Genomic DNA, 20142 nt, shown 5'->3' with positions numbered 1-20142 from the left:
AGAGCTTGGCTGTGTTAATAGATTAATTTGAGAGGAACAAGAGGTGGTTCCTGGAGAGCAGAGGGACCCTTTAGCTGGGACAGTTGGGATTACAGATGGGATTCGCGTGTGGTGCTCCGGCCCAGCATGTTCCTGTTTGCTCTGGATGGTCATTTTGGGAGCATTTGAAGGGTGAAGAGTGAAAAGCCTTCAGAAGATGGTTGCTTTTCCTATATAAGTGTCACTTTGTCATGTTTTGCTGGAGATCTCCCAGTCAAAGGTGCTATGGGATGAGCAACGGAGGTTCAACAGGGGAGCACCTTCTTTCTCCTCAACAGTATCAGCAGGTTTAATGAGATTTATGCATCTCTCTACAGCCCTTGCCAAGCTGTGTCCTTAGACCCCTATTGTGACCGCTGAATGGATACTTTCACTCACTGTGCTGCTCCCCAAAGTCCCACTGCTGCTGAATTACTCTCATCCTTGCACTTTCTTTATGTCTTTCAAGAGAGTCTCCCTAGCACCTGTGTTAATTAGGGAAAATCTGAAATTTAATTGCTAACACAACGTTTCCAGCTTTGGGATCATCTTTCCCAGCGCACTGCTGGCATAACAGAGCCTTTGGATCACAGAATCATAGAATGTCCCGAGCTGGAAGGGACCACAAGGATCACAGAGTCCAACCCCTGTCCCTGCACAGCACAACCCAAAAATTCACACCGTTAATTCCCTCCCAAGACTTTTGTGTCCCACTGCAGTCTCACAGGGTTAGGGTGAGGGTCTGCAGTCACCCGGCACATTGTCATTGCTATGGGACCCTCCATCACGCCGGGTCAGGCACCCACAGCCCCCTCTCTTGCAGTCAAGGTGACCAAACCCACAAGAAGCAGCAAGATGATCCACAGCTGTGACCGTGGATTGAGCTCCAGCAGCTGCCTGGAGCAGCCCCAGCCTCGGCTCAGATCTCAGTGAATTTTGCATCCATCCATGTCTTCAGCTCTCTGTGTATGTAGCCCTTGAATGAAGCATCTCCTGCCTGTGAAATGGTAACGCCAAAGCTGATAGCTTTGCATGAAAGGTGAGATCTCATCTGGAGGATCCAGTCCCGGCACTGATTTGGGTCAGTCCTGCTGAGCATACAAGAAACACGCTGAAAAGTACAGTCAGTCTGGGAGGAAAAACATAAGGGTCGTGGGCAGAAGATTGATGGAAAGAATAAGATCGATCCTTCTAAGTGGTCTGAATGCTGTGTCTGTCAGGCTTTGGAGTTCCTCGGGTGATGGACGCTCATCACTCAGTGAGATGAAGCAGGTTTAATGCTCTTCTCTTTGACATCAGCCCAGCCAACCTGCTCGTCCCGTGGGCAACTGACCTTTGGCATCAGCAAACTCCTTAGGGCAGGTCCAGGTCACAAGGACTGTGTCAGACACAGCCCCCGCACAGCTGGCAGAAGCACGGCAGCTCTTCAAGAAGTACTTGGTGTGATGTGCATCCCTCTTTGCTGGGCATGGCTACAAAATCGGGGTCTAAACCTGGCTGTAGAGCAAAGCATCGCTCCTGCTCGCTGTCCTGAAGAGAAATGCAGAAGGCTGGGTTGGAAAAGGGACCGTCACCCCCTCCAGATCACTCCACCGTGCTTTGAATTCGAGAGTGGTTTGGGGATGATGTGCAGGTGCTGATCCTGAACATGAAATCTCCAAGATCAACCCCTCTCTTTGACAAGCACCTTGAAGTTTGGTGTTTGCAGGTGATGATGACATTGGAGAGTGATGTGCTGATGCCCACAAAGGTCTCTGAGGACAAGGACGTTCACCAGAAGCTCCTTTAGCGCAGGACGTCACCTCCAGCAGTGTGACACGGCAAGACGTTCCAGAAGATGAGGAACCTGCTGCCTCCCACACAACCCAATTCCTTCATTGCTCATTTCCTTCCTACCTCAAAGCTGCAGGTTATAACCTTACCCTGCCTACCTCATTGTAATTTTACCCTTTGTCTTCATCAATGCTTTAACGAGCCCGACTCATCCCTTTCATAGGAAGCGGGTTTGTAATCCACAACGCAATAAAGCTGCTTATTCACTCCTGGCTCCCCTGCGCTGTTTCCTCTCGCAGGACACACGCCTGCTCCCCGGTAGCGGCACGGAGGGCGCTAAGCACATCGCTGCTGTGAGTCAACGCGAACCCAACCTTTGGCAAATTGCTTCTTGAAGGCCACAGACATTTGTTAGTCCTGTACTTAAATGCCTTTCAGTGACACATCAGAGCAATCGCAGCCCATGGCCGGGTGACAGCCCGGCACAACCGAGGGCCCAGTGAATGTCGAACAGGATGAAAAAGAACGTGAAAATATTATAATGTTCACAGGTAATGGGGTCAAAGGAGGCCTACTATGGAAAACTTAATTTTCAGATGATTTTTGACTGTGCTAGTACAGTGCTTTCTTATCAGCATAGCCCCTAGTGTTTTTAAGGCATAAAACCAATTTTCTCAATAACAAATCCTACAATTTCTTTTTCTGAAAAGCCTGTTTGTCGCACCCCTTACAGTTTCCTACCTTTCTTCATCTTTGTCCCCAAGCTTGGTTTGAACAAGAAGCATTCAGCATCCTGCGCCTTTTACGAGATGCTGTGTCCTGACGCACAGTGGTATTTTTCTTCCCTTTCTCCACACCTCAGTCATCCTTATGGACGGGTAAGCACACGAGGCAGTTTCTACTGTTAAATAGAATAAAACAAAGAAGAAGGTGGTGCATTTTAGAGGCAGAACCCTCCCGCAGGACACAGCACCAGTTGTATCACTTAAAGCCAGGTTTGAATTTAAGAACAAAGCAAGGGGAGAGAGGAAAGAAGGATATCGTGTATAAATTCCCAAGGTCCTTCTCTTGAGGGGTACAAATCCAAAGGTCTGGAAAAGAAGAGAGAGAAAGTCATTGGCAAGGAAAGACCAACTTTTAGGAAATAGGTTTTGCACCTAAAACTGCTTCTCGGGAGCGGCAGCACTGAGAGATGTTCCCGAAGGATCCCCCTGATGCAGGAATGTGGGGGCTCTGCCCTCGCCTGTGAAATAAAGAGACATGGAGATGAAGGCGAGACAAATTTAATTTACTGAAATCCAAACCAGACTGAAAATCTTGCATTTTTTTCCAAGGTGTTGGTCTTTCCTTTGACTGAGAGCTTGACGGAAGGACTAACTAGAGCTGCGAGCTTAAATAACAGTGTGATAACACCTGGAGTGTTGTGTTCAGTTCTGGGCCCTCAGCTCAGGAAAGAGATTGAAGTGCTGGAGGGTCCAGAGAAGAGCAACAAGACTGGGGAAGGGACTTGAGCACAAGCCCTATGGGGAGAGGCTGAGGGAGCTGGGCTTGTTTGGTCTGGAGAAGAGGAGGCTCAGAGCTGAGCTCAGCACTCTCTAGAACTACCTGAAGGGCAGTTCTAGCCAGGGGGGGATTGGGCTCTTCTCCCAGGCATCAGCAATAGGACAAGGGGCCATGGGCTTCAGCTCTGCCAGGGGAAATTGAGGCTGGAGATTAGAAAGCAATTCTGTGCAGAGAGTGGTCAGGCATTGGAATGGCTGCCCAGGGAGGTGCTGGACTCACCGGCCCTGCAGGTTTGTAAACTGAGATTGGACACGGCACTTAGTGCCATGATCTGGTCAATGGACTGGAGTTGGACCAAGGGTTGGACTGGATGAACTCTGAGGGCTTTTCCAACCCAATCCATTCTGTGATTCTGTGATAACAAATACTTGGAGACCAATGATGTGATGAAAAAAATGAATACACCTTTTGCAATGTAGAGGTTCAGCTGTGTTTTCTTAGTGTTGTCCCAACAGACAAAATAGTAGTGTACGATTCTGAAAACAAAAATCTACTGAGTTTTTAATTTTCGAATGAATGAAAAGTGTTCAAACGCATATGGGCCAGGGCAGGAGCGGCACAGTTGGCGGGGCTTTGCACCACAAGTCATCCTTTCTGAGCTGTTTTATTCTTACCGCAGCGCTGAAATTAGCTTCTGTACATGATTCCAGAAGTGTCAGATTTGCTTTAGCATTATTGATGTATTTGCACAGAAAGCAAAAATCCTACACCTTGTTTTGGGGCTACATTGCACTTAAATCCCTGTTTGACACCTGGAAACATTCGTACGTTCTCCTAAATGCCTCTCCTAGCCATACGAGATAATTCGCGTGCAGTGCGATTTCATCTGCTCGCCTCTTTCGCACGTGATCGTATAGACTGCTTGTTCTTCTTATGGAAAAAAAATAGCTTATTATATCCAAAGGCTGCTGTAACATATGGGCACAATCTCTGCTTCCCCAAGAGACCCATCTTGAGAGGGGAAGGTTGGAGCAAAAGGGCAGACTCTTAGGGCTCCTGGGGTATCTCTGATGTGAACGTGCTATTAAGCTTAAGTCTATAAATCACTTGAAGAAAAGGTGTTGTGCGGAAAGCCCAGCCTTGGGCTGAGCTGGGCCACCCTGTTGAGGTTCAACATGTTGACCAAACGACAGGACGACACAACGGCGACCACCGAACCCAGAACATCCCGCTTGCCCTCGGCTCTGCCGGCAACTCAGACCAACGCCGTGCCCACATCTATGTTACTATCTCTATTTTTGTGAATGTGCGGAGCAACCTCTCAAGTTCTCTTGGGGAGGCTTTGCAGGGTGCAGCAATCACTAGGAGGGTGCTAGGGGCACGTTAGGACAGAGCACCCTTGCAGAATGATTCTTCTCACAGTTTTCTCAGGCTTTGGTTAAACTTTCTTGCAAAGTTCAAGAGAGTTCCTGGGAGTGACGTGGGCTGTGGGTTGATGCCTCTGGTCTGTCTGTCCCAGCAGCTTTTCCTCTGGGATGCAACCGTCCCACTCTGCATTTTCATCCACACAGCCGCTTGTGGGCCTGCGTGTAAGCTGACGAAGGAAGTAATGAAGTTCAATTTCTTCCCCAAAGAGGTTTATAGAGCCTTGATGAGTGCTCTCTGGTTCACAGAGTGGTCCCGCTGCCATCGTGTGCGCTGACTGAAAGCACAAAGAACAGCTCAAACCAGTCTTGTCCCCTTGGGAAATGTATGGGGAAACCACAGTGTCCTGCAGCCATTTTGGTCCTAAGGCCAGTCCCAGGGCTGCAGTCACATCAAACATTGCTCCAGCAGGAGAACTGTCTTGAGAAGGTCCTCTGGCCATCGCTTGGAGCACGGGTGGGTGGGTGTCAGAGGATGGACCAGACTCTGTTCATGGTGCCCAACGCCAGGGTGAGGGGCAACGGGCACAGACTGAAACACAGGAGGCTCCATCTGAACATGAGGAGAAACGTCTTTGCTGGGCAGTGCCAGAGCCTGGCCCAGGCTGCCCAGAGCAGGTGTGGAGTCTCCTTCTCTGAGACATTCAAACCCCCTGGGATCCTGTGTGATCTGCTCTGTGACCCTGCGTGAGCAGGGCTGGGCTGGGGGATCTACAGAGGTCCTATCAAACCCAACCAGCCTGTGATTCTGTGATTCTATGGAAGTGAGCCCATCTGGAGCCAACCTGAGAAGGGGGTCACCATGAACCTGCCTCGTGTTGTGCTGCAGAGGCCTGCGAGTGGTTGTGTCTCCTGCAGTTCTCCTGGGCGAAGAAAATTGGCTGTCTGAAAGTTATTCTCCCAGTTTTCTCGTTGAGTCATAAAACGGGTTTGCTGCTGCGCTGGCAAAAGTCGATACGGGACACATGGATCCATCCCAGCAGCCTTGGACAACAACCCCCCGCAAGCAATCGTTCTGTCTCATCACGCCTCTGCTAAACAGGAACCAGAAGCACAAACAAGTTCTTTCTTAACAGGATTTTGCTGAATTAGGGTTCTTACTCCCAGTCTCAACCTCGCTGGGATACCTGGCCTTGTGCTTTCTTAATTTGACATGAGAATTTAAGGTCAGGTGTCCATCATTGCAAACACCATGGACACTGACTACAAGCTGCCATAAGCACAGATGTGGAGCCAGGGCAAGTCTTTTCTGTGTTCGCGGTGGATTAGTCGTCATACAGAGGGATCTTCATTGAAGAGACGTCAGCTCGCTGGCATATGTGTGAAGAAGTCAAAAAGGGGGGAAAAAATCAGTTTGGGGCAACACAGAGGGCATGTCCAGGGAGACCAGAAAGCCAGAGCACAAGGTGTAAATGGTTTTAAATGCATACAGATGACATCTGTGTAATTAATCACCCTGATTTAAGTTACACCAATTTTTTGTGTGTGTGTAGATAACGCCAAAGGCTACGCCGTTATCTCAGAGTAATGTTTGTGTCTGGAGATTCATTCTCACCCTGCCAACAATAAACCTTCCCCGGAGATTCTGAAACATTAATTATAGTTTTGTAAAGTGTGAGTTTTGCAACCAGCTCAAGGTAATTCTCTGTAACACTGAGCTCTGACAGAAACAAATTAATTGCTGGTTGGAGAACTGACAGTTGCCTAGGCATGAGCGCTCAAGACTTTATTACGTTTATGTATAAATAAAATGGGTCTCACTGCACTTGCCAGCCCGCCCGCCTACGTACGCACACCCTGATATGGCCAGCGCCTGGGGAGAACCGGCTTCCCCCAGACAAAACGCCAAAAAGGACGCACAAACAACCACAAATAGGAGGAAGAATTAAAAGGGAAGGTCTCAGGTGCAGCTGGACCATGTCACCCAGGGGCTTCCCAGAGCGAGGTGGCACCGGTCCCCGCTGCGGCCTCAGCACGTCCCCAGAGCGGAGGGAGCGGTGGAACGGCATCTCCTCCAGATCCACGGCTTCTGCATCAAATCCCTCAGCTTGGATCACAAAACAAGCCTAAAGGTACAAATTTAAACCTCAAAAAAATTAAAAAAAAAAAAAAAAGAGAAGGATTTTTTCATTTCCAGATTTGTCAAGTTACCACATGGGATTAAAAATAATAATAAAAAAAGAAACGTGATTTTAGATCGTACAGAAGAATATAGATTCTCCGTAGCCCTTGTTGTGTCTCTGCTCTCCTGAGGAGGGGATGGAGTTTCCACCCCGCCGCTGTCTTACTCCTTGGCCATCTGGGCTGGAGCTACATTCCCTTCGGCATTATATTTCCTAATTAGCACAATCCTTCAGCTTCCAGTGGCTTTCCTGCAAGCCTCAGCTCGCTCAGGACTGTGGCGGATCTTTACAAATCATGTAAGAAACGTCAGCTCTCTTACTAGACAGAGCTTACAGGTCCTGAGCAGCTTTTCACCGCGATGTGCTGAAATACCAGCAGCAGCTGCAATATGGAAAGTGTTTGCGTGACGTTGCTCTTTTCTTGGTCTTGAGGGGTGGGATATGACCTCTAAAAGTAGAAAGGTGATGACAACATTCAGAAATGAAGGAAGTGAAGCTATGTGTGTCAATAAAATAAAAATATTTTGCCCATGTGACTGATGATAAGGTAAAAAAATATTATTTAACTAGCTGAGAAACAAGCACAGTACGTACAGTGTTGTTTCTTTGCTACCAGGTGTAGATGGTGAAACTGTAACATCACAGGAATGACAAACTTGATGAATATTTGCCTCTTATTGAGATGGAAGGATGTTTATACCTGAACACAAAATGCTTCATGGCATCGCAGAGTGGTTGAGGTTGGAAGGGACCCCTGGGGTCCATCTGGTACAACCTCAAGGAGGCTCACCCAGAGCCATCTGCCCAGGACCATGTCCAGGTGGCTTTTGATACCTCCAGGGGTTGCTCTGGGCCCCTCATCATAAGAAGGATGTTGAGGTGCTGGAGCGAGTTGAGAGAAGGGAACGGAGCTGGTGAGGGGCTGGAGCACAAGTGTGATGGAGCGGCTGAGGGACCTGGGGGTTCAGCTGGAGAACAGGAGCTGAGGGGAGACCTTCTGATCTCTGAACTGCCCGAAAGGAGCTTGGAGCCAGGGGGGTCGGGCTCTGCTCCCCAGGAACAAGCGCCAGGAGCAGAGGAAACGGCCTCAAGTTGCACCAGGGGAGGTTGAGGTTGGATCTGGGAACAATTTCTTCCCCAAAGGGCTGTGGGGCATTGAACAGGCTGCCCAGGGCAGTGCTGGAGTCACCAGCCCTGGAGGGGTTGAAAAGGCATTTAGATGAGGTTCTTAGGGACATGGGTTAGCACTAAATTAGGTTACAGTTGGACTTGATGATCCTGAGGGTCTTTTCCAACTGAAATGATTCTATGATTCTAAGGATGGAGATTCCACAACCCCCCCGGCAACCTGTGCCAGCGCTTGGTCAACATCACAGCGGAAAAGTGTTTCCTGACGTTCAGCTGAAGAGAAGCTGAGGGATCTTATTGATGCTGATCAATGTCTCAGGGTGGGTGTCAGAGGATGGAGCAGACTCTGTTCATGGTGCCCAACGCCAGGGTGAGGGGCAACGGGCACAGACTGAAACACAGGAGGCTCCATCTGAATGTGAGGAGAAACGTCTTTGCTGGAGGTGCCAGAGCCTGGCCCAGGCTGCCCAGAGCGGGTGTGGAGTCTCCTGCTCTGAGACATTCAAACCCCTGGGATCCTGTGCGATCTGCTCTGGGACCCGCGTTAGCAGGGGGGTTGGACTGGGGGATCCGCAGAGGATCCTTCAGCCCAGCCGGTGCGCGGCTCTGCGGCCCCGCGGCCGTGTGCCCGGCGCACGCCCAGGCCCGGCCTGGCTCCCGGCGCGGGCTGCGGGGAGGCGGTTCCGCCGTGCCGGCCCGGCCCCGCTCCGCCCCCGGCCCCGCCCGCCGCCGCCGCCGCCATGTTGCGGCCGTTGGTGCCCGGTGCGGGGTGAGGCCTGCGCGGGGCCCGGCGGCGGCGGGGCCCTCCGAGGAGAAGCCGCCTGGCGTGGGTGAGTGCTCGGCCGCGCCGGGGCCCGCCCCTGCCGCTCGCCCTCCGCCCTCCCCGCGCCCTCCCGCCCGGGCGGGTGCTGCCGCCCCGCGGGCAGGGCGGGCGGCCCCGCCGCCGGCAGCCGGAGCGCAGCGCTCCCGCCCGCCGCACCGGCTCTTCCGGCCCGCGGGGCGCCCGCCGCCTCCGCCCGCCGCCGCCGGGCCCCGGCCCTCGCCGGCGGCCCCGGCCCCCGCGGCGGCCCGGCCCGGCCCGGCCCGGCGGGACAAACTAAGTTGCGGGGCCGGCCCACGTGTGGCGGGGCCGCGGGGCTGTCACCGGGGGAGGCCGCGGGCCTTTGTCTCGGGTGGGTCACGGGTGGGGGCGGCGGCGCCGCCGGGAGGGCCCCTCCGGGCCCCCCGCACCGCCAGCCGGGCCCGCGCCGCAGCCCCACGCGGGGCTGCCGGAACTTCAGCGGGTGTTGGAGCAGCGGGTCCCGCTGGAAGCCGCCGGTCCCGCCCCCTCCCGAGCCCTGACACCCCCGGGGCACCCGCCGCCCCTGCCCGGCCCGCATCCCGGAGCAGCCCTGCCCGCCCCTCCGCACCGCAGCCCCGGCAGGTGCCTTCCCTCTGCCTCCCCGTTATTTTGCAGATTCATCGATACCTCCTATAATTCTTTCCCTTTCTTATTTAACCCGGGCGTAATTGTGGTTTTTGTGCTTTCCTGTTAGGTGGCAACCTGGAACTGCCTCCGTGAGCACTATGGTACGCGCTGGTCCAGGAGCTGCGCAGGAGCTGCCGTGGAGCCCCGACGGCCCCCGGGAGTAGCACGGCCAGCGAAAGGTCTGTGTGCTGTGTGGGGACGCGGCTCTAAGCTTTTGAAGCTCAAGTGCTGCCTCAGGCCAGCTCGTGGGGTTTTTTGGGTGGCTCAGAGCCTGACGTTCCCTGCCACCTGCAGAAAGGTGCTCTGGTGAGGGGGGTTTTGCACGTTCGGATACGTGCGTTCTGCTCTGTAAATCCTTCTTTGCTCGTTTTATTCACCTCTTCTGTCGCTCTGCAAATCTCAGCCTCCATGGGTTCATCGGAAGCAGAGAGAGACAACGATTCCAAGCTTGGGTTCTAAGTCCTTTGCACAAGAGGGATGGAGTAAGGTCTTGATTTCCAGTTTGCCGACTCTTTGACCTAATTTTCTTTAATATACTTTTCTGTTTGTTGTCTGGGTACAGAAATAAAAGGCGTTTAGTCAATATTTTCAGTTTGTGACATTTAAAAATCACTTCTGTTGGCAAGATACTTACTTGGGCCCAGAAGAATCTGGGTTCAATTTTGCTTTATTTCGGGAAATCGCAGCTTCATGTGTGACAAGTTTTAAGATGCAAATGCTTCAGTAGAGACTTGTGCTCTCATAATAGCAAATAATGTAAACTAGCCTGTTACAGGACTCAAAGATGTACATGAAAGCTTCTTAAAACGCAAGGTTTCCTCCAAGAAGAGCGTTTTTTGTAATGCTGCAGGTACCTCGGGTTTATTTTGTCTTGAATTTTAGAGCACCGCCGTGTCTGAGGATGTGGATGGGTGTTCGAGAGCCAGAATGAAAGAGTCGAGCGACTGGGTGTCCAGCGCCATCCTCCTTCGCGCCTGAAGGGGAACTTTCACATCCATGTTCTTTGCCAGCTGCGCTAATGTGCGATGTTTCCCGCCCGAGTCCTTATTGAGTGCTGGCGATGTGAAGCGTGTGGATGATCTGGGCTTCCAGGGGCTTAACGCACAGCCGCCATACCTTGATGTGCCGCTTAAATTATTGCACAGCCCTCTGTGGACGTTCATATTTGTGGTTTAATTTAAGAATGAGAACAAGTTTAAACTGAACCACGGTGAGCCACTCTTAAGCCAAGTAAATCTCCGCAGGGCCTTTTGGAGCAGATTTAAGCAAAGCAGCAGCTCCGGGGCTCGTATGCAGGCACGGCTGAGCTCAAGCTCAAAGACCAGCATGTCCTCTCGTTCCACGCCGAAGTGATTTATCTGTAGATTGTTCCCCATACCAGCAGTCTGGTTTGTGTGGTTTAAATGCGATGCTTGCTGGACTTCTAAACCCCATTGGAAATAATGAAAGCAGCCTTAAGCCAGTCGCCTTCTGGGAAGGTGTCGGCTTCTTCCTCTCCCTCCGCGCGTCCCAGGGTCGTCCCCTTCTCCTGGGCTCCTGCCACCCTGTCCCTCTGTCACCGCCGGCTTTGACAGAGCTGGTGCAGCCGGGTTGAGTGAGCGTGGCAGGATGCGCAGCACCCATGGGTGCTCCTTGCCAAGCGCTCTGTGAGTTCAGCTGACGTTCTTTGAGTTTCTTTACCTCCCCTGCATATGTCGGTTCACATAAATTTGGGGGTTAAGTGGAACACGTATTAAAAGAACGGCTTATTAAATAGGTAGGAAGTTATATGTTGCGCCAGCTTGAAAATATTGTGATTGAACGGAGGGGAAAACGGTGTCCCTGACGGTAGCGAACGCAAGTTCAAGTAATTCTGTGTTGTCAGTTTTCATTATGCGTCTCATCAGAGCTCGATTAGCGCTGTCGTGGGTCTCTGTGGCATCTGAGTCCTCCCTTCCCTTCTGGAGGGCATACAAAGAGCTGGCTGGGAACACCATTTTTGTCATGGTTTGGATATGATCTTTCATTCTGTCTTTGGGCACTTTTGCCTCGTGTCATTACCTAATTGAGGATCGCCCTGGTTTCAAATAAACCCTGCGTGGTTTACCATGCTTCGAGCTGCTGTGTTGAAATATTTAATGAAGACGTGTATTATTTAAATTGCTCTGGGCAGGGAGTCATCTCACTTTTCAGGCCTATTGCTCTTGGGCCACTTATTTACTCCTGCCTTTTTTCCTTGAAGGAGAACGGAATTCTGCAGATGTGACAATCCATTGAGAAAGCACCAAAGCACAATTACACCAGCAATTTTTGCCTATTAGCCCTAAAAAAAAAACCCCAACCAAACAAAAGAGAAACCCTGTGCTAATGTACTTCTGAATCTTTTGTGCCGAGGCTCATGACAACGGTTGGTTTTGCAGTAGCGATGTGTCTGACAAGTTGAAAAGATGTCCCCTGCGTGAGCCTGGTGCCATTTACAATGTCGTGTGTGATCCAGCTCCGTTAGCGGGGACGCTGGGAGGAGGGGATGGGTTGTGTTGCAGGACAGGAGTGAATCTCTTCTGTTGTCACTTGAGTGGATGGGACCCAAGTTTTCGCGGATACTTCAGGCACGGCTACTGCAGGAGAGGTTCCTTCCCCGTGAAACAGTGCTGTGGTGTCCCAGGCTGTGCTGAAAACGCTAATTTAGTTGTGTATAAACGGTCAGTCTTGGGATAGTTAGAATGGAAGCTGAGGTGTCTGCTGCAGATGTTTCCAGCTGTTGTACCATGCTGCAGTGGCATTTGGGGCAGTTGTTTTTTGTCACCTGAGATGTTTAGGCAAATGAGTCTTGCAAAGCTTGTCCTTGAGGGAAACGTACCTGATGAAGTATTTGCTTTTAATTGTAGCTTTCACCATGGGGGACATGAAAACCCCAGATTTCGATGACCTCTTGGCTGCTTTTGACATCCCTGATCCCACGAGCCTGGATGCCAAGGAGACCATCCCGCCAACCGGGGAGGAGAACGAGAATCACCTCAAGTCCTCGGGCATCTGCATAGATGAGAACGTGTCCTTGTCCCACTCTTTGCCTCCCTCCGACGCGCCCGTCGTGAGCGTGATAGTGAAGAACACGAGTCGCCAGGAGTCCTTTGAAGCAGAAAAGGAAGGGAATCACCTTGGGACTGGTCTGCTACACAACGGCTTCCGCGGCTCTGATCTGCCATCGGAGGCTCACACTTTAGTGCATAATTATGGCAAGTTTGAGTCGACTTTTATTAATGGCGACAGCTCGAGAAGTTACTCTGATAAACTGGACCAGTCCAAGTCGGAGCCTTTGCCAACGTTTAGTCAGTTTAGCCCGATTTCCAGCCCCGAACCAGAGGACGCGTTCAAAGAGAACAGTATTGGTGATAAACCCAAACATGCCCAAACTCCGTATTTTCTACCACCTTCAATGTATATACCGACAGGAGCTTCAGTACTGGATAATCTTAGGAAGGTACCAGAGCCTGAATTGAGCATGTTTGATCAGTACTGTAAAAAGGAACAAAAGATGGAAATCCACTGCCAGCCGGAGAACAGGCTGGAGATGAGCAGGAGAGACCACAACAAAGCAGCGGAGAGGTTTGTGGAGTCAAGCAAGGACTTGGTAGATGCCAACAGCTTTCTTGGAGAAGGCTTGGTGTTTGGAGACCTCCCTCACAATAATTTAGGAGAAAGCAAGGGCTCTGTGCCCGAGCTAAATGTGTCTTCGTCCGTTCCGCCTCGCCAGCGGTTAAAGCCAACTCATTCCAAGTTGTCGTCCTGCGTGGCAGCGTTGGTAGCTCTTCAGGCCAAAAAGGTCGCGTGTATTCCAAAAGGCGACCAGCCAAACCTTACCAAGGAACCTGGTCCTTTTAAAGACGGGACAAAAGGAAGTCCAAAAATGCCCAAGTCACCAAAGAGTCCCCGAAGCCCCTTGGAGGTGGTGAGGAAGGCCGGCAAGCAGCCTGAGAGTCCTCGAAGCGTGTGCAGCGACAGCAGCGGGAAGGGCTCTCCTTCCATGGCCGCTGGCTCTCCGCCAGCTATTCCCAAAGTTCGGATCAAGACCATCAAGACATCCTCTGGTGAAATTAAAAGAACTGTAACAAGAATTTTGCCAGAAAACGACGAGTTGGGCAAATCTTCGGAAGAGTCGCCTGCGGAAACCTCATCTGCCGAAGAGTTTATCAAATCTTTCCTGTCCCCTGACACCAGCGCGGTTATGGAGAGCGAGACTAGCAAGAATTCAAGCAAAACCAGGGCTGCCATGGCTATCCAGCTGTCCAACACGAGTCCTTACAGGGATGATATGAAAACAGATCTCGCCGCAAACAGCGCGTGTGCCGTGTCCTTATCTCCGCTGCCCAGCTGCGGCGGCGGGGCCATAAAGGTGGGAGTGAAGAGGCAGCAGCAGCCGTCCAGCGCCTCCAGCCTCCTACCCAAAGCTGTGCACTTGGCCAATCTCAACTTGGTCCCGCACAGCGTCGCCGCATCTGTCACGGCCAAGTCGTCCACACAGCGGCGAAACCAGGCGCAGGTGACGCAGATGTCTGTGCCGCTGGTGCACCAGGTCAAGAAAGCCGCTCCCGTTGTCGTGGAGGCGTTTAATAAAGTGCTGCAGAGCGCCAACCCAGTGCCCGTCTATACTCCAAACCTTAGTCCTCCGCCTGACACCAGTATTAATTTACCTGCCTCTGGGTATTGTTGCCTGGAATGTGGGGACTCGTTTGCCTTAGAGAAAAGCCTGACTCAACACTATAGTCGACGAAGCGTTCATATCGAAGTCATGTGCACTCAGTGTTCAACGACGCTGCTTTTTTTTAATAAGTGCAGCTTGCTTAAACACGCGCGAGATCACAAGAGCAAAGGGTTCATCATGCAGTGTTCTCAGCTGCTGATGAAGCCCATTTCCTTAGACCAAATGTTTTCACCTTCTCCTACGAGTTCTTCGGCCTCTCCGGCTCCGCAGACGTTGCACTCGCCGTCTCCTTCGCGTAAGTCCAGCGCCGCTTCGGGCGGCGGGGGAGGAAGCTCCGCGGGCGCTCAGCCGGCCCTGCCGCTCTACACGGACCCGCTGAGTCTCATCCGGCACGGACTGAAGTGTTTGGAGTGCAACAAGCAGGCGCAGGATTACGTCGCTTTAGCAGCTCATTACCAGAGAATCTCAGAAGATAATGAGAGACTGGTAAGTCATCATTTTAATGTTAGTAGTTAAATCTCTTGGAGTTTAAAGAGATTGTCCTCTGGGGTAAAAAAAATAGGTGTTGTAGCGGCAAATGAGTCGCTTTGCCTAAAAAGTTGCTCTTGGGGAGGGTTTTGGGTACGCGCGAGCCTGGATGTGTGCGCGTGGTTAGCATCGCTTGCTTGCCCTCTTCTTACCCTTTGCCAACAAAACTAGGGTAATGAGGAGATGCTCTGGAGATCCTTGAGCATCAAAGGAAGGTGCTGGAGGTGAACGATCGCTTGGATCACAGGAATGCCGCAGGGAGGACCAGCGGAGCGTTACCTGCAACGGGATGTTGTGCTCTGAGCATGGCTAGAGGAGAGCTGATACCATTTAATTTTATCTTTCCTAGAGCTCGCGCCAAAACCTTGCGCGTAATGCTTTGAACGTTGGGTGCTGGTTTAACTTTTGCCGTGGGCCGGGACTGGCTGAGAGGTGAGCAGGGCGGAGGATTTGATCAGTCCCGTTTAAATATAAACCAACCTGCAGGTGAACAGGAGGAGGAATCCTCTCTGCTGATCTCTTTAGATGAGATGAAAGCTTTCGGCATCCATCTGGCTGCCAGCAGATCTGACAAATTCCCAGTCTGGTTGTCTCTTCGAGCTCTGTGAACGAGGACTTGGTGCCACCACAAGACATTCAGGGATGTGACCGCCGGTTGCAGCACCTGCGTGTTCCAGAGCCTCCCTTTGCTTGTTCAGTGGCTTCCAGGAGTATTGAGGTCGCTGTGGTCCCGTTTAGATGCTTTATCTTTCTCTTAAATTTATCTTTGGAAAAAAAAAATAGATGATGGCTGAATGGTTCTTGTGTTGTGAAAAATGGCGAGGCCAGAAGGGATCGGTGTGGCTGCGTGGTCGGGTTTCTTGCCTGCGGCGGCCCAGCGAGCGCTGCGTTCTGTCAACACCACAACTTATTAGTAAGTATTTTTAACCTGTAATCAAATGGTTTATTCTGTTACTTAACCAAGAAGCCTCTCACTTCCAGTTAGGTCTGCTAGATGTGAGATGATTTTTGTAGCATTTCTTAAATAGAAGTGGTGAAAAACTGGAGAAAAGAGGCGACATTAGAGCTTGTGGAACCATCTCCTCCCTGTTTGATCTTCCCATGCTTGTACCCCATGGGATGTGTCTGCTCATCCTTTTGCTCCACGGGATCTGCTGTTCTCCAGGTGTTCATGGAACATCTGCTTCACCAAAACCACTCACATCTCTAAAGGAAATAATAGTTCTTATTATGAACATAATCATTCTTCATGAACATGAGTGAGTTTGGTACTAAGTGTGGTGTGAAAAGGGTGTAGGTGGGGCTGTTGGAGGATCCATCATAAGCTCCCAAAATAGGAAGACGTGGAACAGCCCAACCCGTCCACTGAAGATGCTGTGGACATGCCTGACTCTGCAGTAATGAAGCTCATTTCTTGGGTTGCTGTTTTTATTTTGGTCATAAATGAATCTTGGATTGAGCGGCTGATTTTACAAACACTTTCTTAGGTGGTAGCAGCACTGGAAAACAATCTCGTCCTCTTCTTGCACTTGCTCTGGTTTCCATCTCCAGACTTGCACCAGGTCGCTTGTGTTTGGGGGCAGTAGCAGAAATCGCGTTGCTGAGGGGGATATTGATGTGACACCTGTGTTCAACGTAACAGATCTTTTAGTGCCCCTAGCAGTGGGTCAGCACCACTTGGCGGAAGGCGTTGATTTATCTACTGGTGCTTCCAATTAAAACCAATACAGGAGCGATAGTTGCGTATCCGTGCTGGGTCCAGAGCTCCTGCGGGATGATCTGCTGGGATGCTGAGCTGGTGCAAAGAGTTGTGGGCAAGCTCAGGCATGATCCACATCGCCAAATTTAATTAAATAGTATTTATCATTTTGCGCATTTGTGCAAAAAACTGTGTATTTCTTCCTCCATACCTGATGTTTTTCTTGCTGTATTGAAACGCCGGTTTAGAAGCAACTGTATGGGGTGTGGTGCAGACGTCGTCATGATCTCTTAAAGCTAACAAAAGATCGCGCTTGATATTTTCTACATAAAGCTATGGCTTGACTTAGACCTTTTAAAGAGCTTCAAGAAATAGCAGCATAGGCCCCCACTGTGTTATGGCCCAAAGTTTTTAATTTGGGACTATTCAGGTGCCCGGTACCAGGTTGTGCCAAAATTAGAATTCTTGGGAGGGATATGTGTAGAAGGGAAAGAGCATCTTTGGCTGGAGACAAAGGGTGGAAGTGATTTATCTGGATTTGTGCTATGGAAAATATTGATAATAAGCCAGGTGGATTTTTTGATTGGTGTTCTTAGAAGCTCTTCTGTGAAATGACACCAAATCTGGATTATTAACCATGACTCGCGCACCTGATGTGAACGTAATTTGAGAAACTGAGCGGGCTTTGAAGTGCTTTTAACTCAAAAACCGCTTTAGACCTGGTGTGGAATTGGGATGTTGCCTTGCTAGGGAGGAAGGGTTGGTCAACAGGGAGAAGAGCGAGCAGGAAAAAGGGTTATTTTATAAGCGGTAGAGCTGAGGAGGCTGCGGTAAGAGATAGGAATGATTGGATTGGAGCGGGGATTCTCCCTGAGAAAACTTATCCTGTGTCGGTACTTAAGGCTTCTCTCTTTAATTGGGATTTCTTACCGTGACTTTGTGAATGACTCTGACATCTTCACGTCTCCTGTGTCCCTTTAAAAGGAAAATAAGGTGATCCGGGGCTTTTCTGTTTGTGTATTCCAGTTGGTAGCTTGGGAAATACTTGGACTTATCTTGGCGAATGGCCCCGGGTAAAGTCCAGAGAGCCGATAAGGGGTCAACGAGTTTCCTCGGAGCAGCCAAAATGAGGATGACAGGGCTGGGTCACCGTGTTTCGGAGGAAGGACGGACGGTACGGACGTGGCCTGGGCAGCAGGGAGAGGAGGAGATCTGGAGGAAGAGAGGGGACAATGGGGTCGAGAAAGACCTTTGGAAAATTGATTGAGCGCTTGACCTTAATGTTCCATTTGACCCTGTGCTGGCTGTGTGCTTGCAGGTGTCCAAAGTACAGTGGGGATGTCCCACTTGGCTTGTTTCTGTACACAACGTGTGTCAGATGAAGGTGGTTCACCAAATACCGCAGGGATCTCCGTGGCTGTGCGAATTGGGAGCTAATCCACTTGAGAAATAGCAAGAACTGGATTTAGGGGATGTGTATTTTGAGTGATCACCTTAACAGATCACAGGTACTTTTTTGGAGACTAGTCAGGCCAATTTTGCAATTTTTGCAAGCTTGTGAATTGGGTCACTTGATGGGACTTCTCAAGCGCAGAAGCACAAGAAGCGAATTTGAATATCAGTAGATTGGATGTTGTTCAAACTAGAAGCTGCGCTGCGTTAGGCGTGATGCTCATCCAGATGTTCAAAAGGTGGCAGCAGATATCTCATGTAACTTCAGGTCCTTTGGGTCTGACTACAGCCACGTTATGTTCTAGAACAAGACTTTTTTGGGGGGGCGAAAAAAAGGGGGTGATTAAATAGGTGCAGTGTATACCAAATTAATCTGATATGCATCTATTTTTGGAGTAGAGAAATAGGTAGATCCTAATCTTGTTCGTGTCCGTGGGACGGTTGGTAACGTGCCACGTTCTGAAGAACTTGAATGATGAGGCTGGAGCAGAATCAGGTAAATGGAGGTGATGGCAGCAGGTTGCTTGTAGGACTTCCCGGCTTTAGGATACAGCTGGATTTGTATGAAGGACCTTGGAGGATGAACGTGTTGATAAAATTTGCTGAACCAACAGGGTAAGAAATGCCAGGAAACGGGGTATTTAACAGGAGGACCCAGAGCGTCCTGAAGAGCGAGTGGGAATGGGATGAGTCAATGAAGAGCAGAACGTGTGTGTTGGGTCGGGAGGAGGCTCTGGATGACCGAGATGTTCATCTGTGGAACCTGCTGGAAATATCCTCGCTGGAGAAGTGGGCTGTGGCGTTTATCTGGGATAAACTGGAATAAATGTGGAGTTTATCAGGGATAAACTGGAATAAATGAGGGAAGAACAGCCAGAGAAATGGAAAGTGGGGGAGAAATTAAAAAACCTTGGAGGTTAGCATGGCAAAGACCTGGTAAATCAGGGTGGGTCTCCTTTAGTAGATAAAGTATTACATTAAGGTGAGGGTTGTGGAACATTTTTCCCCCCTAGAAACTAAATCTGTAAAAAAATAAGTGTTTGCTGTACTTGCTGTGGTTCATCAGCATCAGGTTTTTGTAGCTGTTTCAGGGCTGGGCTCGAATTGCAGATGAACAAAACCCGCGGAGCTCCTGGTCCCTTCACTTGAGATGTTCTTTATCCTTAAAGAGCAGCTACAGATGAGTGTATCCGCTGTGATGCTTATAGAAAACGACTCTTTTAAATTTAGGGACAAGAGTGATGCGAGAGCAGACTGACATAGATTTACATGGATAATTAAAGGACGGTCAGTAATCACCAGGCGAGTGAATTCTGGAAGAGGTTTGCAGCAGGAGTGACGAACAAAAGACACAAAGCGGTGTTGAGACGGAGTGTGTTTGTTTTATTGGCCAGGACAGACCAGCGCGCAGTAGCGTGCAGGAATTCAAAGTACTTCCTGACCCTCTTGGGCATAATTGTCCATCTACCGTTAACCAGAGATGTTTCATAGTTCTTTTTTCCAGTGTTTTTTGACTTGACCACCCAAAATCCACTTGAGGTAGCCAGGAACTTGAATAAAGTACTAAATGTAAACCTTTGCATTTTCTTGTGCTTTTGTGTTTTTGTTCTCCTCCCTCTTTTTCTTCTTCTGTCGCGCTTTATTTGTCCAGTAAGAATTTTCCAATGAGTTGTGACGTATCCTGTTTACACGCCACCTACGCTGGATTTACTTAAAAGCAATTTTGTTGCTGCCTTTTCTTTTGCTTCTTCCTTCCCCGTCTTAAATCAATACTTTATAATTTCTTGCCTAAAACTTGCCAGGAGCCAACGGGACCACCTGCTGCACTGGTCATTTCCAACAGCGAAGGAGCAAGAAGGACAGCAGCTCTATCTTTGCTATTCCTTCCTCTTCCCCCCCCTTTTCCTTCCCCCCCCTTTTCCTTCCCCCCCCTTTTCCTTCCCCCCCCTTTTCCTTCCCCCCCCTTTTCCTTCCCCCCCCTTTTCCTTCCCCCCCCTTTTCCTTCCCCCCCCTTTTCCTTCCCCCCCCTTTTCCTTCCCCCCCCTTTTCCTTCCCCCCCCTTTTCCTTCCCCCCCCTTTTCCTTCCCCCCCCTTTTCCTTCCCCCCCCTTTTCCTTCCCCCCCCTTTTCCTTCCCCCCCCCTTTTCCTTCCCCCCCCCTTTTCCTTCCCCCCCCCTTTTCCTTCCCCCCCCCTTTTCCTTCCCCCCCCCTTTTCCTTCCCCCCCCCTTTTCCTTCCCCCCCCCTTTTCCTTCCCCCCCCCTTTTCCTTCCCCCCCCCTTTTCCTTCCCCCCCCCTTTTCCTTCCCCCCCCCTTTTCCTTCCCCCCCCCTTTTCCTTCCCCCCCCC

General features: G+C 50.5%; 1 protein-coding gene across 7 annotated transcripts in view; it reads left to right on the top strand.

Moving 5' to 3' along the window:
• The first annotated feature begins 8697 nt into the window (after positions 1-8697).
• The window catches only part of ZNF592 (zinc finger protein 592), a 41416-nt gene continuing 29971 nt past the window's right edge, over positions 8698-20142 (top strand). For 6 of the 7 annotated variants that reach the window (XR_013922646.1, XR_013922647.1, XM_080351518.1 and 3 more), the window contains exons 1-3: positions 8698-8799; positions 9505-9616; positions 12305-14604. Coding sequence is in view for 5 of the 7 variants with exons in the window: in XM_080351518.1 (XP_080207644.1) it covers positions 12313-14604 (2292 nt within the window). In the remaining 2 variants the exon portion in view is untranslated. Of the gene's footprint in view, positions 8800-9121; positions 9393-9504; positions 9617-12304; positions 14605-20142 lie in introns of those variants that run through there. The other variant, XM_080351519.1, reaches the window with a different exon arrangement.

This window comes from Nesoenas mayeri (genome assembly GCF_963082525.1).
Source record: "Nesoenas mayeri genome assembly, chromosome: 11".
Taxonomy (NCBI): Eukaryota; Metazoa; Chordata; class Aves; order Columbiformes; family Columbidae; genus Nesoenas; species Nesoenas mayeri.
The sequence above is the reverse complement of the archived record's forward strand: the minus strand, read 5'-3'. Positions and strand labels throughout refer to the sequence as shown.